Source organism: Coregonus clupeaformis, chromosome 16 (genome assembly GCF_020615455.1).
Source record: "Coregonus clupeaformis isolate EN_2021a chromosome 16, ASM2061545v1, whole genome shotgun sequence".
Lineage (NCBI taxonomy): Eukaryota > Metazoa > Chordata > Actinopteri > Salmoniformes > Salmonidae > Coregonus > Coregonus clupeaformis.
In genome coordinates, this window is record NC_059207.1 from 52,712,925 (window position 1) to 52,738,984 (window position 26,060).

Sequence of the window (26,060 nt, forward strand, 5' to 3'; positions counted from 1 at the left end):
CCTATAGGTCCGGATAACACACTTTTGCTACGTCGTATGTGAACAGTGGATGACTGAACGCTTGAGATGGATAACAAGATGAATACCTTGTTAGCCTATCAACATGCAAAGACCTGGAAATGCTGGAGACTAGGCTGAGCCAGGACACCAACCTCCAGGAGAGACTTGTAAGTGTGCTCAGAATATACAGTACCAGTCAAAAGTTTGGACACACCTACTCATTCAAGGGTTTTTCTTTATTTTTAAAATGTTCTACATTGTAGAATAATAGTGAAGACATCAAAACTATGAAATAACACATATGGAATCGTGTAGTACCCAAAAAAGTGTTAAACAAATCAAAATATATTTTATATTTGAGATTCTTCAAATAGCCAAATGACAGCTTTGCACACTCTTGGCATTCTCTCAACCAGCTTCTCCTGGAATGCTTTTCCAACAGTCTTGAAGTAGTTCCCACATATGCTGAGCACTTGTTGGCTGATTTTCCTTCACTCTGCGGTCCGGCTCATCCCAAACCATCTCAATTGGGTTGAGGTCGGGGGATTGTGGAGGCCAGGTCATCTGATGCAGCACTCCATCACTCTCCTTCTTGGTAAAATAGCCCTCACACAGCCTGGAGGTGTGTTGGGTCACTGTCCTGTTGAAAACCAAATGATAGTCCCACTAAGCCCAAACCAGATGTGATGGCGTATCGCTGCAGAATGCTGTGGTAGCCATGCTGGTTAAGTGTGCCTTGAATTCTAAATAAATCACAGACAGTGTCACCAGCAAAGCACCCCCACACCATAACACCCCCTCCTCCATGCTTTACGGTGGGAAATACACATGCAGAGATAATCCGTTCACCCACACCGTGTCTCACAAAGACACGGCTGTTGGAACCACTCCTTTAATGTGTAGGTCTCTCACTCTAGCTGAATCCATCGTTCCAGTCCATGACCTTGTTGTATTCGTTGATCTTGTGTTTGATGTGGGACAGTTTGTTCTTCAGGTACTCACAACGCTCCCTCTTCTCCAGGAATGTGGGGTCCTGACAACAGGAACGGGAGAACAAGAGAATGAGTGACATTCTTACTTTTGTGGACTGTCTCCAACTCTCCATTTCACTGTCTGCCACACACCAACACACGCACAAACACCTTCCTAAGACATCAGTGGAAAAAGTCCCATATCATGTTTTGCAGTTTCATGAGGTAAACGCTGCAAATTTCCTAGTCTGTGGTGTGTGTGTGTAGACGGGACAGAGATTTTGCTTAAAACAAACAGGAAGTCAGAGGAATGAGTGGAGAGAAGAAGAGCTTTGACCTACTATCAGTCTGTCACACATCATTGGTTTGGCTGAAAGGGAAACTAACACACTATGTGAAACTCCCATTCTACACAAACAGGTTTTACTGTACAACTTCTAAAGGGGATCTTCCACAAACATATTCTGGAACAAAACCTATTTTAACAGATCATTATTGAGGCTCTGGAGGTGTAGTGTGTCCCCTGCCTATACACATTTCTCAAACCCAGCAGATTTAAAAACACTTACCGCTTTCTTCCTCTGGTACTCCAGTACTAGGGTATTCATGCGTTCCTTCTCCTGAAAAATAGAAAACATATCTTAACTTTGAACGAGTGATTGGTAAAAAAGCGCTATGATGGGCATTAGGCTATGTTATGGTAGCTTTGTGTTTGTTAATGTGATCCGTGTGTGTGTGAATTTGAAATGGGTGTGGGTGTGTGCATGTGACAGGCTACTGTGTGTGTGGTGCGCGTGAGTAGTCTACGTGTGACATGCTTGTGTGTGTGTCTCGCTCTCTGTCTCAGTACCAGTTGGCTGGAGGGCCGAGGAGGCAGGTTCCTCATCAGTTCGTCCATCTCGTCGAACCTCTTGGCCATGGCCTGGACCTCAGCATGCAGCTCCTTGTACTCAGAATACTGGTCTTTGAACACAGCCTTGTACTGGTCCCTCGCCTCCTCCGTACGGATGGTCGGGTACTTCCTGTTGACACAGGAAATAGGAAGTAAAGGTCGTCAACAACCACGGGTGCATCTCAAGAGTCTCAAATGGCTTCCTTGTCCATTATATACTCATCTGCATATTTACGTGGTAGGGATGCAGTGTAGGCCTTTATATGTAGAAACTAATTTCTACCTCCTGGGCAACCAGGTGTGTAGACTCTCTTGCCAAACCCATCAGTACCATTAACTGATCAATTAAGTGGCAGAGAGAGAGAGAAAAACAGAAGGACTGTGGGCTGGAGTTCTGCACCGTATAACCATAGATAGATAATATTTTAGTGAGAAGCAGACGGTTGCATTCAGCTACCCTTTAGTACTAAAGGTCCATACATGTATTTATGCAGGGACGTTCCATTGAGACCAAAGTATATTTTTCCAAAGGAGCCCTTCACAAAAATGCAGCAAATACAAAGTATGTCATAAGGAACCAGAGATACAAATGACAACAAACAAATGCAGGAGCATGATATATAAAAAAATTCTAATTATAAAAAAACATGTACAACAGTCAGAGAACAGGTCAAATAACGTTAGATGTGTGGTTAGTACTCACGCCACATAGTCTGCGATGACCACAGGTTTGGGGATGTGTCCTGCAGGGATGTGTCCTCTGAGGATCTCTGGCTCCATCATCAGAGGGACGGCTGGAGAGACAACGTGGCTGTCCAACACTTCTGGGATCGTCTGGAGGGTGGGGAGAGGGGTCTGCTTTGAGGCCCTTGAGCCGCCCAGCTGTGGAAGGATGGGGAAGGGAGGTATGGTTACTGTGTTGTCAGCAGAGTTGGGGTCCATTCCATTAAAATTCAGAAAGTAAACCAAATCATTCCAATTCTCCTTATTGAAAAGCATCAAAGAGAGTTGGAATTTCAGAGTACTTCCTGAGTTGACTGGAAATGGAATTGACCCTAACCTTGGTTTTCATTATGCATGATCAGTTTAATGGAATGAAGAGTGACATTTCCCCTTGGGGATTATAACGTTTTCTACTACTGTACTAAGGGACTTCACCTCAGATATTGGCAGGGAAGATCCAATGGTTGTCATCTGAGAACAAAGAAGACAAAGGGGAAAGGATGAGGCAAAGGATTAGTCATATAACACAATAATTGCAGCCCAAAAAAAGAATTGTGTGTGTCCCATCCCGACCTCACCTCCTGCGCCAGCCCCTCCCTCCTCAGCCTCGCCGATTCATGCCGCCACAGCTTCAGACACACACCGGTGCCCACAAAATAGACCAACATGTTAACAAACAGGAAGATAATGGCTGCGGTCTGGCCGGCTTCTGTGCGGCAAAACGCCCCATTAACTCCATTATTGAAGACGGGGTAGTAACATAGCCCTCCTCTGGTCGTGTCCCAGACGTAGACTGACCCTGCTACCATGTAGAGCACACCCAAGGCCAGGTTAATCACACACTCAGTCAGGGGCCACCAGGACGAGTCTAGGAGGATGGTACGGTAGTACATGGTCATCCCCAGGACTAGCATAATGACTGTCACTATCCAGGCCAGCCCGGCTACCACTAGAACGAAGGGGGTCTTAGGTCCAGTGTAGCTAACCGATCCACTGCCCCCGAAGGCCGCCGCGCCACCCCCTAAACCCCCGAACATCTGTGGCTGGGAGTAGCCGAACATGTTGAACCACTCGTTGTCCTTGTGCACATAGGCGCACGAGCAGGCAAAGACGGCCGCGCCCAGTAAGAGCTCCACACAGCCCAGGATGCGCAGTAGCCCCGCCCAGGACTTCATATAGGCATAGCGCTGGTGGTATTCCTCCACCCGCTCACTGTAGGTCATGACCGAGCGGAAGGTGCGACCCGAGACAGACTCGATGGCTTCGGCTCCTAGCAACATGGCGTCACGTTCTTTTCTGGAGTTGTAGCTGCCACCAGATCCTCCGTACGGGTCCAGGTAAGAGCCGGGGAGGGAGGGAGAGGGGGGAGGGGAGTGGGGAGGGGAGCAGGGGACACCTCTAGTGGTTCCCGGTTTGAGGTCGTCTTTTTCTGTCACAGGCGGGGAGGGGGGTGGGGGTAAGGAGAAGGGCTTGCTGCTACCGCGGAATAAATTATTGACTGAGTCAGGAATTAATCGGTGGATGGGTTTGATGTCCATGGCCGCGCTGTCGTCGTCCAGGCACTTTGAGGCGCCATCGCTAGGGGGGTAGAAGTCAGGGCCCACGGGAGGCTGGTCCGGGAGGGGAGGGGGGGGCAGAGGGTTCGAGCTCACAGCCAGGTCTGCCCCCCTGAGGCCCCCAAGGGCTCGTGGAGGATGAGGGAGGCCCTGGTCCCTCCATAAGGAGCCCACAGGGACCTGGTCGTAGTGAGGTTCCGCATCCCTGACCAGGTCGAAGCGGCCGGAGGAGCCCCCTCCAGCAGACATGGGGATTCACTGGTCTTTGTCCTAGTACAGACACAGACAGACAGACAGACAGACAGACAGACAGACAGAGAGAGAGAGAGGCTGTTATTAGAACATGCTGTTACAAATATATTACCAAAATATGAGCCATTAGGTTCACCTCATCAGCACTAGCAGTATTGAATGTGATACCCCATTTCAATTTTTAAGCCAGGCATGTAGGCCTACAGCAATCTAACACAAATGACAGTTGGTCCCTTTTCTTTGAGATAGGAACTTTTTCTTGATGACAGTAGTAGCAATAGCAGTAGTAGTAGCAGCAGCAGCATGCAAACTACCTTCAATTAGGGGCTGCTTGAGATTCCTGGGTGTTAAACGTAGAAACCATGGCAAGAGAACAATAGGCCTACCAGATACCCTGTTACCACACAGATAACACATACCGTTACCACACAGATAACGATATAAAGATAACGATAAAGAACCTACACGTCTCTAATTCACCCAAACCTCTTGTGGAATTGAGATTCACTGATTTATTATAGTTTCTGATCCATATACTCAGAGTCGATATGCACGTATTAAGGAATTCCCACGACCACGCCCACAAATTGGGGAAAACAAACATTCTTTCCCATTCATCCCCATTGTAAAAGAGCCAACTTCTTTGTCGATCTTTTGTTATACAGAAATAACAAAACATGCCGAAAAGTTGTGTTGTTCAATGTACATGTACCAGGTCAAAAATCCCGACCTACGGATCGCAATGCTTCCACGTAGGGAAATAGAGCCTGTGAGAAGAGCCCTGTGGCTTCAAGCTATTCAGCGTGGGAGAGTGGGAAATGTGGGGACCCGGTGTCTAAATAGGCTACACGTAGCTATGTGTGTGGAAAACATTTCATCACAGGTAAGACATTTAACTTGTTTACTATAGTCCATTTGTAACTCCACTCACCACTTGTAGCTGTATAGTCTATTTGTTTGTGTTGGTCTAGGCTAGCGTAACGTTCCGGTCGGTAGCTAGCTAGCAGCCACGTGAAAAGGGGCATGAAAAGGGGCTTGAGGGAAGTCCTACAATATTACATGTTTTTGGTGAGTAGTGAGAATAGTCTGGAGCAGGCAAAGTTTAAAAGGAATCTTTAGACATGTTGTACTCGTAAATGTAGTTTTGTAATTGACTAAAACAAGCAGACAATAAGGAAATTGAGTTTAAAAAGGGTAACGTTTTTGCTGTGAGCCAATGGGGTAACCTAGGTAAGCACAGGTTGTTATTCCTACCGACTGGGACTATGAGCCTGATTGTACCAGGTTGCTGTTCAGCATTGACAATTGTTAGTGAGTGGATTATCCTGGTGGTTAAATCAATTAAATTAAACTTTCCTCCCAAACCTCATGTTCTGTATAAAATAGAATCATTTTATTTTACAAACAGTGCCTGATGTGGGAAAGATCTAGAAGTTTAGTGTTCTGTAAAAAGGTTATCTGACATTATCTTCCTTTACCAAATGACCATAACATCTTTACAACATTTTGGCAAGAGACAACAGTAATTTTGCAGGAATAATCATTTTAACAAAACAACAAAAGAGTGGTGGAAATATAATACCTCTTTCACACGTGGTCACTGGGCCAGACTTACATGGTCTTGCTGTTCAGCTTGAACATGTTTGGATATCTTCTCTCACTGTCACTCACCTGGAATGAGGACAAACGGGTGACAGTCAGTTACAGTGACCTAACAGAAGAAGAATGTGTTCTAAATATATCTGCATAGCCTACCCTATATACTGTACACCATTTCATGGCTGTAGAGATTTCCAGGTTTGCAGATAAAGCACAAAGGATAGGCTAAGTGTTCAGACCTATCTTTAGGAGACAGGTTAGGTGTTTTGGTCTTTGATAATATTTTTTTCTTAACCTGATTTATTTCTTATCTGGTTATCAACTCTTGAGTACACTAAATCAAAATGCATGTCTTTTCGTCTGATTTGTTAAAAATGTTCCAAATAATTCTGGGATGCAGTCCACCATATGGCCACTTTGGACGAGAGGAGGTAGGCTACGTTCGGGAACATTTGGGATAAAGACACACACCATTTCCATCCTGATAATCTATCTCCTGATCAATAACAGATATTGGCCCAACCTGTCTATCAAAATGAAACAATTTAACTTTTACGGATTGATCGTTGTTTCTGAGCCTGATTGTACCAGGTTGCAGTTTAACATCCCTAAAAGTAGGCTATCTGCATCAGATGTATCATATTACACACATCCGCAGAAGCACATTTATTGAAACATCTGGATCTATTCCTAAATGTGACAATTCAGTTGATGTTTTATTACAAAATGTTGCTTACCTGCTGTTGATTTAATCCACCTGTTTTCTTTCTGCCAATTACCTTATGACCAACTTCCCTCTCCCTGTGTATGATATAGTCGTCTGACAGAAACCCACCTGGGCGGTCGAACTAGACTGGTGAGATGGGTAGGCCTGGCGCTTTCTCAGAACTGGGATCGAAACCGGTGATATCCGACACCCCACTGGTCCTTGGACTTCTAATTGCTACTTTCTACCGTTACTCTAATTTACATTTCACTCATAAAATGTAGACTAGACTTGCTCCTCCAACTGGCTATTTCAGTTTATACAGTTTAGGCAGAGCATCAACATCAGGAATAGAAGCCATTTGCCACACATACAACCTATGCACAAAATGAAATGCCCTTTTATATTATTATACTTTTTGAAAATAATGTGGAATTATATTTATCTCTGATCAGTGTCAGTATTGTGGACGAGTCTGCGTTATAAGACAATTAAAGGGGCAGTGCAGTCAAAAACGTGATTTTCCTGTGTTTTATATATTTTACCACACTATGAGGTTGGAATTGTACTGTGAAACTGTGAAAATTAAATGCGCTTTTAAGAGTAGCTTGTTTGGCTGGGTGGGGGTTTTGGACTGCCTATATAAGTTCATAGACCAATAACAAAGAGAGTTTACCCTCTCTGCCAATAACAGCTTGTTTTCAGGTTACACATCCTTCCCATTAAGCGCCTCCAATTAGGCCCCTCTCTCAGACCACTCCGACAGTCCTAGCGATGTTCTTGCTTGAGAAAGCTTTTCTCTATGAAGTTTCTTTTGTTTCTTTTTGACCATTTTAATTTAAAACAATCACAGTAAGGTACTTAATTGTTACCCAGCAATGATTTTATATTGAGATGAAAACAGCTGCATTGGACCTTTAACTCATGCAACTCATGCTACTTTTATTTTACTGCTGCTCTTTAATTATTTGTTATTTTAATTTTTTGGTTATCTATTTTTTACTTTACACTTACTTTTCTTAAAACAGCATTGTTGGTTAGGGCTTGTAAGCATTTCACTGTAAGGTCTACACCTGTTGTATTCAGCGCATGTGACAAATAACAATTGATTTGAAGTCAATCTGGATCATAGACCATACACAGCCAGTGGAGGTCAGTATGGTATCATCGATTAAAGCTGAAGGCTGCAAGTAAACTTCAGTTGATAGGCCTACAGCATGACAAATGGATGGAAAGTAGCATAGGCCTATGGATCTTCAGACAACCTAATAATCACCAGTTGATCGTAAATACATTTATCTTCTTTATTATGTGGTTCCACCATCATTCCTTGTACAGTATAAAGCTTTAGCCAAAACTACCACTGTCTACTGTTACAACCTGTGAGTATTCCATGGAAATACTTTAGCTGTATGAGGCCAAACATGACTATGTGTCTCACTATCAATGTTTACAATAAATTATGGATGTAAAAGAAGATCATACATATCTAGAAATAACATTTTAAACAAAAACACATTTAACAAAAGACAATAGATGAAGGGGGTGTGGGCATACATCAATATTTTGTGTTGTTGATGTAGATAAACAATTGGAATGCTATAAATGCAAAAGAGCTGAAAAGTGCCAAAAGAGATTTGATTTAAACTATAGTTAAACAATCTATGCCACAAGAAAATGTAACATGCATCTAATTAATAGACATTCCATTTTCCCATCCTTGAACTTCTCTAAAATGACAAAACACTTCCCTTAGAGCAGGGTTTCCCAAACTCCGTCCTGGATTTTGATATTCCAGCAGGATATGGCAATTCCTGCAGGACCAAGTACAATGGCAATTTCAAGTTAACTTTGGATTTGAGATACAGTATGTTGTGACAACAGAGAAAATACACTTTTGAAATATAGTGCAATATCAGACATTTCAACTCAGCAGATGGGAAATGTCCACATGCAATAAATATAGTGTATGCTATTTTTATTTGATGGATACCAACACAAATAATAATGATTTCAGTAGGCCCACAGTTCAGTCAATGTTATAATGTAATAATGCATTTATATATCATACTGCCAGTTTAAGAAACACCTTAATTCATACATACTCTGAATAAATAAATACAATGTAAAAAAAAGTTGTATACAGTTAAGTTAAGCAGTTCAATCCTTTCTCAGTCTACCTCCCATTTGTTAGGCTGTAAACAGATGTAGTTCCCTTGTACACCTGGGATGTCTTTCAGGTAAACACAGGTGGTAAGGATGTCTGTGTATTTGATTAATTTAACCTCATTTGAAATGCCAACCTCTTTAAGAATCCCAGAGGCAGTGCCTCCTGTCTCTAGGTTGGTTATTGTGCATCTTGTTGTCATTTTACATTACATTTACATTTACGTCATTTAGCAGACGCTCTTATCCAGAGCGACTTACAGGAGCAATTAGGGTTAAGTGCCTTGCTTAAGGGCACATCGACAGATTTTTCACCTAGTCGGCTCGGGGATTAGAACCAGCGACCTTTCGGTTACTGTCACTGGGTCTATAAAAGCGAAGCCCACTTCACTGCCAACGTCAACAAAAGACCTGACCGTCCCCACTGATCCATGTTGGGTGACCACTACATGGTTTACTCGTTTCGATAAGGTACTTCCTGTTTTGGAATGAATGCCATTCCCATTAATGATCGCCCTATAGTGAAATTGACATGGTTCTTTGTAAGTAACGTCTGACTCTCCAAGGAGAAAAGCCTCCCTTGATGTAGGGTTCCGTGCAACAGGATACCCTAGTAAAAATACACTCCTTTTCTCCACATTTGTTGGCAAGTTTGTAGCCCCTTAACATTTCTTCAACAAACCTTTTGCTAGCTTGGTTTGATTCTGTGCTGAATGTAATAGTGAGTAGTCTCGGGATGAATTGAGTGTGGTGGTCTTGTCACATTTACAGGTGGTTTTATGGCACGCAATCTTTTATTTATGTGCTCTATTTCTCTTCCAATGTATCAGGACTCAGGGTGATATTTGGACTCAAACCATAGTGTAGTCATTTGCCGACATATGCAAAGTAAGATGCCGTGCATGTAATCAAAAGCAAACCCTGCAATCATGTTGAAAACAGTAAGGAACATTAAAGGAGATGGGCCCTTAACAACATGTATGATGTTCCCTGATTTACCACCAAGGCAACCTCTCTGTGGTCTTTAGTGTGTGTGTGTGGCTCTGGCTCACTCTCAAGCGGATACTCTCTAGTGAACCCATTACCCTTTTCTACCACTTCTCCTTTGTGATAGCACCAGTTGCACCCATGTTCACCATTGAACTGTTTGATATTCTGTACTTCGCAGTGAGCAGGGGAATCACAAATACATAGTAAACTGTACACACATACATTTGTGGGTGTCCCTCTCAACTGGAATGTCAAGCCCTCACCCTCAAGTGAAACACACTCATCCACAAAGGGCTGAAGGAAATAATTCATTTCTGGGCTCTTTGGCCCAAACCACAGCCCCACAAGAATGATATGCTTCGCTCTTATGTTCTGGGGAAGTTCATTAACTGTAACTTGTGGGGGCCAGATGTGAAAGGGAGAGGACTTGAATATTGGAACGCCATCCACATTACATGAGAGTGAAAGGTTAATTAAATCACTGTCATTAAGGGCATCTATTGACTTGTATAGTGCACCATCATAAATGTCATCTATACTATCTGGGCTGCACTTGGACCTAAAATACTTATATTCTATTGCTTTGCAGAATTTAGGGTCTGATAACTTTTGCTCTAGTTGTTTTATGACTGACAATTTCATGAGCACTGATCCACTTTTGACAAGAGATGTCATATCCCCAGGGAGGCAACCACATGATGTGCAATGATCTGGCACTTCACTGCCAAATAAATACTGGCATGTTGGACAAATATACTGCATTTCAAAAGTGTAATTACAGTCAAAATTCTTCATAAACCTGTACAGTCGTGGTCAAAAGTTTTGAGAATGACACAAGTATTGGTCTTCACAAAGTTTGCTGCTTCAGTGTTTTTAGATACATTTTAGTCATTTAGCAGACACTCTTATCCAGAGCGACTCAGTTAGTGAGTGCATACATTTTCATACTGGCCCCCCGTAGGAAACGAACCCACAACCCTGGCGTTGCACATCCATGCTCTACCAACTGAGCTACAGGGGACTATGTTGTGATCACACCTGCATAAAGTAGCCCAAACTGGCCCGATTCCAAACCAACCCCTACGCCCTTGTTGACAATCAGCCTATCTAAACCTTTCTGATCCGGGAGGTGTAGTCAACAAACAAGGACTTAGTACTCCAATGAATTCTAAGGGACCGGTTTAAATCTGAAATAAGGCCCACAACCTGACTGTGGAAGATTCAAATGTCACAAGAAAAAGAACAGTAAGACCCGTCCATATACAGAACCGGTTCAGTTCAGAAGGCCTTTTTCTCCAGCCGGTCCAGTATGGCCTGGATCCTCTGCACAGCTTCCTTTCGGGCCTGCCTTACCACTTCCTGTCCCTGAGTCTCCACTGAATCCAGCACCAGTAGCTCCTTGGCCAGCAGTTCCTCTAGGTACCTGTAACTCTTGTCTGATTTTTTACCCACAAACTCGTCCACATCCTCATGGAGCAAAAGCACCCGGGCAATGACCTGCTGGACTTTGGCCAGGCTAGGGTTGTCGCTCAGGCACTGAGGCCCGATCGGTCCCTGGGGTTGGGCTGGAGCTGGGACTGGGGGTGGAGGCTCACCCTGGGAAGGCTTTGGCTCCTGCGCCCCCCCCCGCCCTGGTTTATTGTACATCTGGGGAGGTGAGCTGAAGTCAACAGGCTTGCCATTAGTGGGGTTAGGGGAGTGGGCCGGTCTGGGTTTGGGTCCCACCTGTGGGTCACGCTGGTGCTGATGGGGTCCTGGGTAGTGCTGGTCCTTGGCTTCATAGGGGGGTGGTGCTCCAGTGCCAGTCCCTGGCCAGGCTGGGGGTTGTTGGGGGCAGACAGGGGTCCCATAGTGGCTGTGTGGAGGTTGGGTGCCTGGCCACCACTGCGAGCCTGGCTGCCCCCCATACCCACCCGAGTGGGCCCAAGCCTCAGCCTGTGGCCTATGGTGAATGGCTTGTCCAGTGGGGTATGGGGGCAACGCAGGACCACCTTCCCCATAGTGCGGGTAAGACCCAGGAAGATAGCTAGAGGCCCCTTGACAGTGTGGTCCAGGATAGTGGTGGTGCGGATGTTGGTGCTGGGCGTGTGGTTGTCCTGACCCCCCTGTGCTCTGCTCTGGTCCTGGGCAGCCCTGGCTAGGGTACTGGCCTGGGGCCTGCCTGGGAGACATCTGGTCTGCACAGTAAAATGGATTGGATGGGTGGAAAGAACTTGCCGGATACTGGCCTGGACCAGGGTTATAGACACCGTGGCCATTTGGATATGCTTGCATTGCCTGTGGGTTGTAAGGTGGCTGCATGTCAGATCCTGAAGGATAGGCATTTGCATAGTGCCCTGCTGTGGAATGTGACTGGGGGTACCAGTAGTTTGAGGAATAACCAGGGTATTGGGAAGCGTCCATAGCTTTACTCCAGTTCACGTTATTATTTTCTGAGTTGTAATTTGAAGGCCCAGAAGTTAATTGACAGCATGCCAGGGCGGATTGCAGTGGTCTTGAATATGAAGGGTCAACACTACAAATATTGACTCTTTGCATAATTGTCAGATGTTACTATGGTTTACTGAAGTATAATTACAAGCATTCCATAAGTGTCAAAGGCTTTTATTGACAATTACATTACGTTTATGCAAAGAGTCAATATTTGTAGTGTTGACCCTTCGTATTCAAGACCTCTGCAATCCACCCTGGCATGCTGTCAATTAACTTCTGGGCCACATCCTGACTGATTGTCACGACTTCCGCCGAAGTTGGTGCCTCTCCTTGTTTGGGCGGCGTTCGGCGGTCGTCGTCACCGGCTTTCTAGCTGCCACCGATCTACGTTTCTTTTTCCATTTGTTTTGTCTTGATTGTACACACCTGGTTCCCATTACATTATATTATTTCCCTATTTAACCCTCTGGTTCCCACATGGTTTTGTGCGTGTTTGTTCTTTGTTTTGTGTCTAAGACTTATGTGAGCTGGTGTGTTTTCCCTGCATGGAAATTAGTGTTGTTTATTTTTCGAGTAAAGTACGTCATTTACTCAGTTCTGTGTCCTGCGCCTGACTCCGTCCTACCGCTGCACATTGACACTTGACACTGATGATAGCCCATTCTTGCATAATCAATGCTTGGAGTTTGTCAGAATTTGTGGTGTTTTATTTGTCCACCCGCCTCTTGAGGATTGACCACAAGTTCTCAATGGGACTAAGGTCTGGGGAGTTTCCTGGCCATGGACCCAAAATATCGATGTTTTGTTCCCCGAGCCACTTAGTTATCACTTTTGCCTTATGGCAAGGTGCTCCATCATGCTGGAAAAGGCATTGTTTGTCACCAAACTGTTCTTGGATGGTTGGGAGAAGTTGCTCTCGGAGGATGTGTTGGTACCATTCTTTATTCATGGCTGTGTTCTTAGGCAAAAATGTGAGTGAGCCCACTCCCTTGGCTGAGAAGCAACCCCACACATGAATGGTCTCAGGATGCTTTACTGTTGGCATGACACAGGACTGATGGTAGCGCTCACCTTGTCTTCTCCGGACAAGCTTTTTTCCAGATGCCCCAAACAATCGGAAAGGGGATTCATCTGAGAAAATGACTTTACCCCAGTCCTCAGCAGTCCAAACCCTGTACCTTTTGCAGAATATCAGTCTGTCCCTGATGTTTTTCCTGGAGAGAAGTGGCTTCCTCGCTGCCCTTCTTGACACCAGGCCATCCTCCAAAAGTCTTCGCCTCACTGTGCGTGCAGATGCACTCACACCTGCCTGCTGCCATTCCTGAGAAAGCTCTGCACTGGTGGTGCCCCGATCCCGCAGCTGAATCAACTTTAGGAGACGGTCCTGGCGCTTGCTGGACTTTCTTGGGCACCCTGAAGCCTCCTTCACAACAATTGAACCTCTCTCCTTGAAGTTCTTGATGATCCGATAAATGGTTGATTTAGCAGCAATCTTACTAGCAGCAATATCCTTGCCTGTGAAGCCCTTTTTGTGCAAAGCAATGATGACGGCACGTGTTTCCTTGCAGGTGACCATGGTTAACAGAGGAAGAACAATGATTTCAAGCACCACCCTCCTTTTAAAGCTTCCAGTCTGTTATTCTAACTCAATCAGCATGACAGAGTGATCTCCAACCTTGTCCTCGTCAACACTCTCACCTGTGTTAACGAGATAATCACTGACATGATGTCAGCTGGTCCTTTTGTGGCAGGGCTGAAATGCAGTGGAAATGTTTTTTTTGGGATTAAGTTCATTTTCATGGCAAAGAGGGACTTTGCAATGAATTGCAATTCATCTGATCATTCTTCACAACATTCTGGAGTATATGCACATTGCCATCATAAAAACTGAGGCAGCAGACTTTGTGAAAATTAATAATTGTGTAATTCTCAAAACTTTTGACCACGACTGTAGAGACGTTTGGGAACGTTGTTTGTCCCCTCTGGAAAATGGAAATGTATAATGTCCAATAAATCTCTGAGAGCTATCTTGGTGGTTGTGTGTCTTAGAGTCTAGCAGAGTATTGAGAGCAGAGACTCATCTTCAGTAATTTTTGCATTTGGATAGATTTAGCCTTTCCTCCCCCCTCCTTGTCCTCCGACTTGATTGATGACGTCCCTGCCTTGATGAATAATGTTGTTGGCTTGCACCTCTCAGTCATCAACCTGTACTTTGGTATTGTTCCCATATATTGAGCCTACCCTTTAGTCTTGTGGTAAGAGTTCTGTTTTGAAGTCAGAAGGTTGGGTGTTCGATCCTGGCCAAGACATACCAAGTTTTTAGAAAATGTGACTGTATGAGTCTTTGTTAGGCACTCAGCATTAAATATATTGCACAGAGGATATTTTAAACACCATCCCCAAATATCTGACCTGTTGAGGAACTACATTCCCATTTTACCTAAAAACCTGCCAACTTCTAGGATGGCTGTGGTCCTCTGTAGCTCAGCTGGTAGAGCATGGCGCTTGTAACGCCAGGGTAGTGGGTTCGATCCCCGGGACCACACAAACATTTATGCACGCATGACTGTAAGTCGCTTTGGATAAAAGCGTCTGCTAAATGGCATATTATGGCTAAGTGATCATTGCAGTTACTTTTCGCCACAAAGGTTGAGAGTTCAAGTCCCTTCTGTGACCAATTCCCAACTGTTTAATGGTGTCAGTCTACCTTCTAAGTTCATGCAATTTCAATTGTTATGTTGTTTTACCTGAATGGACGGATGCTGGCGGTCTGGAGTCACGCGGCGATCGACGTCGCTCTTGGGCGTGCTGTCCTGTGGGGAAGAGCCATGCATGTCAGGTGATTGTTGCAACTGTCAGTAATGTTTCAGAAAGGAGTGAGTAGCACCGCTATGCTGTTTTACCTGAGTGGAATACCTACTTGTAGCCATGGCTTATAAGCCGTTTTCCTCTTCCAATCTAAGGAGGGTAGATGATGATTAAGGATACAGCACAGATAAAATACAACCAATCGTCATTATCAGTAGACAGTTTTGGTGTAGACAGATTTAGGTGAATATAGGTACATTCCATTTGTTATGTCTGAAAATCATACAGTAGCTACCTTTCTTGTTGTTGACCCGTGGACATCTCCTTTTCGTCCGTCTTGGGACTGGCGTAGGTTCTTGGAGGTAGGCCTTCAATTCCATAACTAAGCCTATAGGCTAGATGAAATGAATGGGCATAATAGGTAAGGGGGCATTGAAAAGGAGATTAAAATAGTTACCCAAGATACCCAGAACAGTGCTTCACCTAGGATGGTAGTAGGCATGGTCAATGGCACGGTTTTAGAGGCCCTCTTGGCTGCAGAGACAACATTTTGCTGTTTTAAATCAAATTTCCTGCAATTCCACACATTTTGCCATGGGGTATTTTACAGTTTTAAAGTTGGTTTCCTGCAATTCTACACATTTTGTCATGGTGCTGAGAGAAAAACTGCAGTTTCAAAGCTAATTTACTGCAATTCTACACATTTTGGCTTATGTCGTGTTCTCATGCTATTTAAATGTTTTGTCATTTTGCAGACATTCTTATCCAGAGCAACTTAAAGTAGTGAGTGCATACATTTTTGTACTTTTTCGTACTATCTGAGTGACTCAAACATTATAACAAAATCACTGGGCCCTTATGCCGTTTTTAGAATTTCTGATTGTCCCTGACTGTCTAGTTTTTATTTAGGTTATTTTTTGTTCTCAAAGATTATCTTAATTAAAAAATATATTGCTCCATTATATTGTCAACATACTTTATACAGTGCATTCGGAAAGTATTCAGACCCCTTGACTTTTTCAACATTTTGTTACGTTACAGCCTTATTCTAAAATTGATTTAAAAAATGTTTTCCCTCATCAATCTACACACAATACACCATAATGACAAAGCAAAAACAGGTTTTTAGAAATTTTTGCAAATGTATAGAACATTTAAAACTGAAATATTACATTTACATAAATATTCAGACCCTTTACTCAGTACTTTGTTGAAGCACCTTTGGCAGCGATTACAGCCTCGAGTCTTCTTGGGTATGACGCTCCAAGCTTGGCACACCTGTATTTGGGGAGTTTCTCCCATTCTTCTCTGCAGATCCTCTCAAACTCTGTCAGGTTGGATGGGGAGCATCGCTGCACAGCTATTTTCAGGTCTCTCCAGAGATGTTCGATCGGGTTCAAATCCGGGCTCTGGCTGAGCCACTCAAGGACATTGAGGCTTGTCCCGAAGCCACTCCTGCATTGTCTTGGCTGTGTGCTTAGGGTTGTTGTCCTGTTGGAAGGTGAACCTTCGCCCCAGTCTAAGGTCCTGAGCGCTCTGGAGCAGGTTTTCATCAAGGATCTCTCTGTACTTTGCTCCGTTCATCTTTCCCTCGAGCCTGACTAGTCTCCCAGTCCCTGCTGCTGAAAAACACCTCCACAGCATGATGCTGCCACCACCATGCTTCACCTTAGGGATGGTGCAAGGTTTCCTTGGCATGTGTCTTTTACTGAGGAGTGGCTTCCGTCCAGCCACTGTACCATAAAGGCCTGATTGGTGGTGTGCTGCAGAGATGGTTCTGCATCTGGAAGGTTCTCCCATCTCCACAGAGGAACTCTACAGCTCTGTCAGAGTGACCATTGGGTTCTTGTTCACCTCCCTGATCAAGGCCCTTCTACCCCAATTGATCAATTTGGCCGGTTGGCCGGCTCTAGGAAGAGGCTTGGTGGTTCCGCTGTGTTCTTGGGGACCTTCAATGCTGCAGACTTTTTTCAGTACCTTTCCCCAAATCTGTGCCTCAACACAATCCTGTCTCGGAGCTCTACAGACAATTCCTTCAACCTCAAGGCTTGGTTTTTGCTCTGACATGCACTGTCATCTGTGGGACTGCCCTTTCCTACCTGGACAAGAGGAACACCTACGTGAGAATGCTATTCATTGACTACAGCTCAACGTTCAACACCATAGTGCCCTCAAAACTCATCACTAAGCTAAGGATCCTGGGACTAAACACCTCCCTCTGCAACTGGATCCTGGACTTCCTGACGGGCCGCCCCCAGGTGGTAAGGGTACGTAACAACACATATGCCACGCTGATCCTCAACACGGGGGCCCCTCAGGGGTGCGTGCTCAGTCCCCTCCTGTACTCCCTGTTCACCCATGACTGCATGGCCAGGCACGACTCCAACACCATCATGAAGTTTGCCGACGACACAACAGTGGTAGGCCTGATCACCGACAACGATGAGACAGCCTATAGGGAGGAGGTCAGAGACCTGGCCGTGTGGTGCCAGGATAACAACCTCTCCCTCAACGTGACCAAGACAAAGGAGATGATTGTGGACTACAGGAAAAAAAAAGAGGACTGAGCATGCCCCCATTCTCATCGACGCGGCTGTAGTAGAACAAGTTGAGAGATTCAAGTTCCTTGGTGTCCACATCACCAACAAACTATCATGGTCCAAACACACCAAGACAGTCGTGAAGAGGGAGTCACGCCCCCTCAGGAGACTGAAAAGATTTGGCATAGGTCCTCAGATCGTCAAAAAGTTATACAGCTGCACCATCGAGAGCATCCTGACTGGTTGCATCACCGCCTGGTATGGCAACTGCTCGGCCTCCGACCGCAAGGCACTACAGAGGGTCGTGCGTACGGCCCAGTACATCACTGGGGCCAAGCTTCCTGCCATCCAGGACCTCTATACCAGGCGGTGTCAGGGAAGGCCCTCAAAATTGTCAAAGACTCCAGCCACCCTAGTCATAGACTGTTCTCTCTGCTACCGCACGGCAAGCGGTACTGGAGCGCCAAGTCTAGGTCCAAAAGGCTTCTCAACAGCTTCTACCCCCAAGCCATAAGACTCCTGAACAGCTAATCATGGCTACCCGTACTATTTGCATTGTCCCCCATTCCATCTATTTACGCTGCTGCTACTATGTTTATTATTTATGCATAGTCACTTTAACTCTACCCACATGTACATATTACCTCAACTACCTCAACTAGCCGGTGCCCCCGCACATTGACTCTGCACCGGTACCCCCCTGTATATAGCCTCCCTACTGTTATTTTATTTTACTTCTGCTCTTTTGTTCTCAACACTTTTTATTTGTATTTTACTTTTTTATAAAAAAATTAATGCATTGTTGGTTAAGGGCTGTAAGTAAGCATTTCACAGTAATGTCTACACCTGTTGTATTCGGCGCGTGTGGCAAATAGAATTTGATTTGATTTGAAATCCCTCCAGCCAATAATGTCTATTTTCACAGCATTCAGCTCATGGTCTGGTTACAAGATCAACTGGTCTAAATCAGCTCTACTACCTCTTAACTCAGCTATGGGAAGCGTGCAACTACAACCCATGATCCCAGTGAAGAAACAAATCACCTACTTAAGCATTACCATATCCCCCTATATTCACACTACTTGCAGGAAGAACTACTTAGAAACCTTTCAAAAGATCCAAAAATACATAAAATGGTGGTCCGCTATGGCCACTTTTTTGCATGCTAGAATCTCAATGATTAAAATGAATGTCCTCCCTCGTATAAGTGTTATGAGTTCCATGTTACTACTGCCTCCTCCTATAGACTATTGGTCTAAACTTGACTCTGTCATAAAGTTCATTTGGGGGAGAAAGATTCCACAGAGAACAAAAGCATCAGGTGGATTTGCAGTTCCAAATCTAAAATTGTATCACCTATCGTTCCAAATGAATTTCCTGAAGACCTGGTTAAACCCAGAGGCTTCTGTATCACGCCCTGACTCAGGGGACGCTTAAATGTTGAGTCAGGGTGTGTATATTCTTTGTTGTGCGTTTTCTATGTTTGTATTCTAGTATGTGTTGGCCGGTGTGTTGGCCGGTGTGGTTCCCAATCAGAGGCAGCTGTCGCTCGTTGTCTCTGATTGGGGATCATACTTAGGCAGCCTATTGGCACTAGTGGGTTGTGGGATCTTGTTCCGTGTGAGGTATGTTGTGAGTGCTACCTTGGACTTCACGTTTCGTTTCATTTGTTGTTTTGTCGTGGTGTTTATCAGTAAATAAACATGTACGTATATCACGCTACTCCTTGGTCTGTCCCGTCATTGAACGAATGTGACATTCTGTTCCTTGGCGTGCTATAGAAGAGTCAATAGTTTCACCAATTACATTTACAATATTTATTATTTTCTGGATTGACTCCTTATAAATGTGCATTATTGTTTGGACCCATTATAGCATACTCAGTAAATGTGTGGAACGCTACAGAGAAGCATATGAGATCTAATACGAGATGTGGTCCTCTGTAGCTCAGCTGGTAGAGCACGGCGCTTGTAACGCCAAGGTAGTGGGTTCGATCCCCGGGACCACCCATACACAAAAATGTATGCACGCACGACTGTAAGTCGCTTTGGATAAAAGCGTCTGCTAAATGGCATATTATTTATTATATTATTATTATAATCTTAAATGGCATTCAAACTCTCCAATTTGGCGTAATAAAGAACTCTTAGCGTGTAAGAAACCATTTATATCAAATTCTTGGTCTAAGAAGGGTATTTATACTTTCAAAGACATATTCAATTTGAATGGACTCCTCAGTTTCCAGGAAATCTGCCAGTGTTTTAATGTCCCAGGTTCATCATTTTGTCTTTACCTTCAACTCCGCCTATCCATGCGAGCCTGTGGGATCCCCTGTGTAGCAGAACTAGCAATACACCATTTGGTCAAACTTCTAACGGACAGACGCCCCTCAAAAGGAGTTGTTTCTAATATCTAAAGTCAATTAATTCTAGGAGCACAAAAACCATTAACTCTATCCACTGTATGGGAAAATGATTTTACGCTTGCTGACAGACAAATCAATTGCGAGACAGTACAGAAAAATATACAGTGGGGAGAACAAGTATTTGATACACTGCCGATTTTGCAGGTTTTCCTACTTACAAAGCATGTAGAGGTCTGTAATTTATATCATAGGTACACTTCAACTGTGAGAGACGGAATCTAAAACAAAAATCCAGAAAATCACATTGTATGATTTTTAAGTAATTCATTTGCATTTTATTGCATGACATAAGTATTTGATCACCTATCAACCAGTAAGAATTCCGGCTCTCACAGACCTGTTAGTTTTTCTTTAAGAAGCCCTCCTGTTCTCCACTCATTACCTGTATTAACTGCACCTGTTTGAACTTGTTACCTGTATAAAAGACACCTGTCCACACACTCAATCAAACAGACTCCAACCTCTCCACAATGGCCAAGACCAGAGAGCTGTGTAAGGACATCAGGGATAAAACTGTAGACCTGCACAAGGCTGGGATGGGCTACAGGACAATAGGCAAGCAGCTTGGTGAGAAGGCAACAACTGTTGGCGCAATTATTAGAAAATGGAAGAAGTTCAAGATGGCGGTCAATCATCCTCGGTCTGGGGCTCCATGCAAGATCTCACCTCGTGGGGCATCAATGATCACGAGGAAGGTGAGGGATCAGCCCAGAACTACACGGCAGGACCGGGTCAATGACCTGAAGAGAGCTGGAACCACAGTCTCAAAGAAAACCATTAGTAACACACTACGCCGTCATGGATTAAATTCCTGCAGCGCATGCAAGGTCCCCCTGCTCAAGCCAGCGCATGTCCAGGCCCGTCTGAAGTTTGCCAATGACCATCTGGATGATCCAGAGGAGGAATGGGAGAAGGTCATGTGGTCTGATGAGACAAAAATATAGCTTTTTGGTCTAAACTCCACTCGCCGTGTTTGGGGGAAGAAGAAGGATGAGTACAACCCCAAGAACACCATCCCAACCGTGAAGCATGGAGGTGGAAACATCATTATTTGGGGATGCTTTTCTGCAAAGGGGACAGGACAACTGCACCGTATTGAGGGGAGGATGGATGGGGCCATGTATCGCGAGATCTTGGCCAACAACCTCCTTCCCTCAGTAAGCATTGAAGATGGGTCGTGGCTGGGTCTTCCAGCATGACAACAACCCGAAACACACAGCCAGGGCAACTAAGGAGTGGCTCCGTAGAAGCATCTCAAGGTCCTGGAGTGGCCTAGCCAGTCTCCAGACCTGAACCCAATAGAAAATCTTTGGAGGGAGCTGAAAGTCCATATTGCCCAGCGACAGCCCCGAAACCTGAAGGATCTGGAGAAGGTCTGTATGGAAGAGTGGGCCAAAATCCCTGCTGCAGTGTGTGCAAACCTGGTCAAGACCTACAGGAAACGTATGATCTCTGTAATTGCAAACAAAGGTTTCTGTACCAAATATTAAGTTCTGCTTTTCTGATGTATCAATTACTAATGTCATGCAATAAAATGCAAATTAATTACTTTAAAATCATACAATGTGATTTTCTGGATTTTTATTTTTATTTATTCCGTCTCTCACAGTTGAAGTGTACCTATGATAAAAATTACAGACCTCTACATGCTTTGTAAGTAGGAAAACCTGCAAAATCGGCAGTGTATCAAATACTTGTTCTCCCCACTGTATTTGGATCATCTAGAAACCCCAATCACCAATTGTACCAATTAAAAATTTGCCAAAGAACCTATCTAACACCTCAAAAAAGACATAACATGGGCCTCCTTTAGCTCAGTTGGTAGAGCATGGCGCTTGCAACGCCAGGGTTGTGGGTTCGATTCCCATGGGGGGCCAGTATGAAAAATGTATGCACTCACTAACTGTAAGTCACTCTGGAAAAGAGTGTCTGCTAAATGACTAAAATGTAAATGTAAATGTAAATGTATTAGTCCATCGCCATTATGTGAGTTCTGCACCACAGGGGACCTTGGTACTTTTCAGCATGTGCTGTGGAAATGCCCGGGGGTGATTGAATCTTGGGGGAAAGTCAACGATGTCATCTATGTACTTATAGATAAAATACTGCCATTATATCCAATAGTGATGTTGCTTTGTGATGACTCTGATTTGCACTTGTCAGAACGCCAACAGAGAGTGTGGTTGGCAGGAACCACAGCTGCTAAGAAAATGATTGTACAAAGGTGGATTCAACCTCATCAGTTACCATTGCAAAAATGGCTGCTCACATTTAAGGAAATTGTACTTATGGAGCTCTCTGGACACATGGAAAAAAGCAGCAGCGGATATTTTTGAACTCTTAACCAATGGGCGTTTTACATCCATGAATGTGTATCAATTATTTGTCACTATTTCTGAGACTATATGATGTATTGTTTAGAAGATTTACTATGTAATATTAATGTATTTGTTTTTATCTCATGATTTATTTTAGATTGCCGATGGGGGATTGGGAGATTAAAAAAAATTATACCTATAAATGTATTGTATGAATCCTATGCATTGAAATAATAAAAACTTGACGTATAACTTGACTAGAATAATAGTGAAGAAATAAAAACGATTAAATAACACATATGGAATCATGTAGTACCCAAAAAAGTGTTAAATAAATCAAAATATATTTTATATTTCAGATTCTTCAAATAGCCACCCTTTGCCTAGATGACAGCTTTGCACACTCTTGGCATTCTCTCAACCAGCTTCACCTGGAAGGCTTTTCCAACAGTCTTGAAGGAGTTCCCACATATGCTGAGTACTTGTTGACTGCTTTTCCTTCACTCTGCCATCCAACTCATCCCAAACCATTTCAATTGGGTTGAGGTTAGGGGATTGTGGAGGCCAGGTCACGTTATCACGTTTCAGGAGAAGACCCAGATGCAGACAGTGTTGAAGTAACACAAGTTTATTACAAAAACAGGGGGCAGGCAAACGACAGGTCAAGGGCAGGCAGAGGTCTGTAATCCAGATCAGAGTCCAAAAGGTACAGAATGGCAGGCAGGCTCAGGGTCAGGGCAGGCAGAATGGTCAAAACTAGAAAACAGGAACTTGAGAGACAGGAGCAAGGGGAAACCCGCTGGTTGGCTTGACAAAACAAAACGAACTGGCAACAGACAAACCGAGAACACAGGTATAAATATAATGGGGAAGATGGATGATACCTGGAGGGGGGTGGAGACAATCACAAAAACAGGTGAAAGACCATCGCTCTCTCTCTCTTTTGTTCATTAACACAGGTGGTCCGAGAAGCCACCACGCCGGACACAGAGTGACCCACCCGTTACCTGAGAGGCCTTTCAGTTGTATGTCTCCCCTCCCCGTCCCCCCAACCTTTATTAAAGAACAACTTTGGTTTGAGCACTGCAAAACTGTCTGCCGCTGTCTTATTTTATTGTGAGTTTCACCTCTGACTCCACTGGGCTGCCACAACACACACACACGCACTTGCACCTTTATGTACTGTTAAAGCTTCAGGCATTCTAAATGAGTGTGTCTGTAGGAGAAAAAACTGTCTGTATGGATACAAAGAGCTTTTAAACTTGTCCAACAATGTAACCTTAACCATCTGTACTGTTCCAATAACTTTACACACAAAGGCCTACACATTCTCTGCAACTGGATCCTGGACATCCTGACGGGCCGTCCCCAGGTGGTAAGGTTAGGTAACAACACATCTGCCACGCTGATCCTCAACACGGGGGCCTCTCAGGGGTGCGTGCTCAGTCCCCTCCTGTTCACCCATGACTGCATGGCCAGGCACGACTCCAACACCATCATTAAGTTTGCAGACGACAGAAGAATGGTAGGCCTGAGACTGAAAAGATTTGGCATGGGTCTCATATCCTCAAAAGGTTCTACAGATGCACCATCGAGAGCATCCTGACTGGTTGCATCACTGCCTGGTATGGCAACTGCTCGGTCTCCGACCGCAAGGCACTACAGAGGGTAGTGCGTACGGCCCAGTACATCACTGGGGCCAAGCTTCCTGCCATCCAGGACCTCTATACCAGGCGGTGTCAGAGGAAGGCCCTAAAAATGGTCAAATACTCCAGCCACCCTAGTCATAAACTGTTCTCTCTGCTATCGCACGGCAAGCGGTACCGGAGCGCCAAGTCTAGGTCTAAGAGGCTTCTAAACAGCTTCTACTCCCAAGCCATAAGACTCCTGAACATCTAATCAAATGGCTACGCAGACTATTTGCATTGCTGCTACTCTCTGTTTATTATCTATGCATAGTCACTTCAATAAGACTGCGGACATGGCATCTTTTCACTCCCTCCTCTCTACATTTTCTTCCTCTGTTTCTGCTGCTAAAGCCACTTTCTACCACTCTAAATTCCAAGCATCTGCATCTAACCCTAGGAAGCTCTTTGCCACCTTCTCCTCCTTGCATCACTGCCTGGTATGGCAACTGCTCGGCCTCCGACCGCAAGGCACTACAGAGGGTAGTGCGTACGGCCCAGTACATCACTGGGGCCAAGCTTCCTGCCATCCAGGACCTCTATACCAGGCGGTGTCAGAGGAAGGCCCTAAAAATGGTCAAATTCTCCAGCCACCCTAGTCATAAACTGTTCTCTCTGCTATCGCACGGCAAGCGGTACCGGAGCGCCAAGTCTAGGTCCAAGAGGCTTCTAAACAGCTTCTACTCCCAAGCCATAAGACTCCTGAACATCTAATCAAATGGCTACGCAGACTATTTGCATTGCTGCTACTCTCTGTTTATTATCTATGCATAGTCACTTCAACAGGACTGCGGACCTGGCATCTTTTCACTCCCTCCTCTCTACATTTTCTTCCTCTGTTTCTGCTGCTAAAGCCACTTTCTACCACTCTAAATTCCAAGCATCTGCATCTAACCCTAGGAAGCTCTTTGCCACCTTCTCCTCCCTGCTGAATCCCCCCCCCCCGCCTCCTCCCTCTCTGTGGATGCCTTCGTCAACCATTTTGAAAAGAAGGTTGACGACATCCGATCCTCGTTTGTTAAGTCAAATGACACCGCTGGTCTTGCTCACACTGCCCTACCCTATGCTTTGACTTCTTTCTCCCCTCTCTCTCCAGATGAAATCTTGCAACTTCTGACGGCCGGCCACCCAACAACCCGCCTGCTTGACCCTATCCCCTCCTCTCTTCTCCAGACCATTTCCGGAGACCTTCTCCCTTACCTCACCTCGCTCATCAACTCATCCTTGACCGCTGGCTATGTCCCTTCCGTCTTCAAGAGAGCGAGAGTTGCACCCCTTCTCAAAAAACCTACACTCGATCCCTCCGATGTCAACAACTACAGACCAGTATCCCTTCTTTCTTTTCTCTCAAACTCTTGAGCGTGCCGTCTTTAGCCACCTCTCTTGCTATCTCTCTCAGAATGACCTTCTTGATCCAAACCAGTCAGGTTTCAAGACTGGTCATTCAACTGAGACTGTTCTTCTCTGTGTCACGGAGGCTCTCCGCACTGCTAAAGCTAACTCCTTCTTCTCTGCTCTCGTCCTTCTAGACCTATCTGCTGCCTTTGATACTGTGAACCATCAGATCCTCCTCTCCACCCTCTCCGATTTGGGCATCTCCGGCGTGGCTCACTCTTGGATTGCGTCCTACCTGACAGGTCGCTCCTACCAGGTGGCGTGGCGAGAATCTGTCACCGCACCACGTGCTCTCACCACTGGTGTCCCCCAGGGCTCAGTTCTAGGCCCTCTCCTATTCTCGATATACACCAAGTCACTTGGCTCTGTCATATCCTCACATGGCCTCTCCTATCATTGCTACGCAGACGACACACAATTAATCTTCTCCTTTCCCCCTTCTGATAACCAGGTGGCGAATCGCATCTCTGCATGTCTGGCAGACATATCAGTGTGGATGACAGATCACCACCTCAAGCTGAACCTCGGCAAGACGGAGCTGCTCTTCCTCCCAGGGAAGGACTGCCCGTTCCATGATCTCGCCATCACAGTTGACAAGTCC

At 44.9% G+C, this 26,060-nt stretch overlaps 2 protein-coding genes across 2 annotated transcripts; both read right to left on the reverse strand.

Moving 5' to 3' along the window:
* Positions 1-828: 828 nt before the first annotated feature.
* On the reverse strand, positions 829-6,799 carry LOC121584092 (MARVEL domain-containing protein 2). The gene is made up of 8 exons (XM_041899922.2): positions 6,731-6,799; positions 5,977-6,065; positions 3,165-4,412; positions 3,022-3,057; positions 2,567-2,745; positions 1,822-1,993; positions 1,541-1,591; positions 829-1,033 (listed from the first exon to the last, which is right to left on the reverse strand). Exons 3-8 carry the CDS (start codon positions 4,389-4,391, stop codon positions 914-916), a joined length of 1,785 nt encoding a protein of 594 aa, XP_041755856.1. The 5' UTR covers positions 4,392-4,412; positions 5,977-6,065; positions 6,731-6,799; the 3' UTR covers positions 829-913.
* Positions 6,800-10,809: 4,010 nt separating this feature from the next.
* On the reverse strand, positions 10,810-12,299 carry LOC121584093 (BAG family molecular chaperone regulator 4-like). The gene has a single exon (XM_041899923.2). It carries the CDS (start codon positions 12,256-12,258, stop codon positions 11,134-11,136), a length of 1,125 nt encoding a protein of 374 aa, XP_041755857.2. The 5' UTR covers positions 12,259-12,299; the 3' UTR covers positions 10,810-11,133.
* Between the last annotated feature and the right edge of the window lie 13,761 nt (positions 12,300-26,060).

Bases quoted from the DNA above. Each gene is read 5' to 3' on its own strand.
- LOC121584093 (XM_041899923.2), bottom strand. From the start codon at position 12,258: ATGGACGCTTCCCAATACCCTGGTTATTCCTCAAACTACTGGTACCCC.
- LOC121584092 (XM_041899922.2), bottom strand. From the start codon at position 4,391: ATGTCTGCTGGAGGGGGCTCCTCCGGCCGCTTCGACCTGGTCAGGGAT. The intron at 2,746-3,021 runs GTGAAGTCCCTT...ATCCTTCCACAG, and splicing joins CTTCCCTGCCAATATCTGAG to CTGGGCGGCTCAAGGGCCTC. The intron at 1,034-1,540 runs GTAAGTGTTTTT...TCCTGTTGTCAG, and splicing joins AGTACCAGAGGAAGAAAGCG to GACCCCACATTCCTGGAGAA.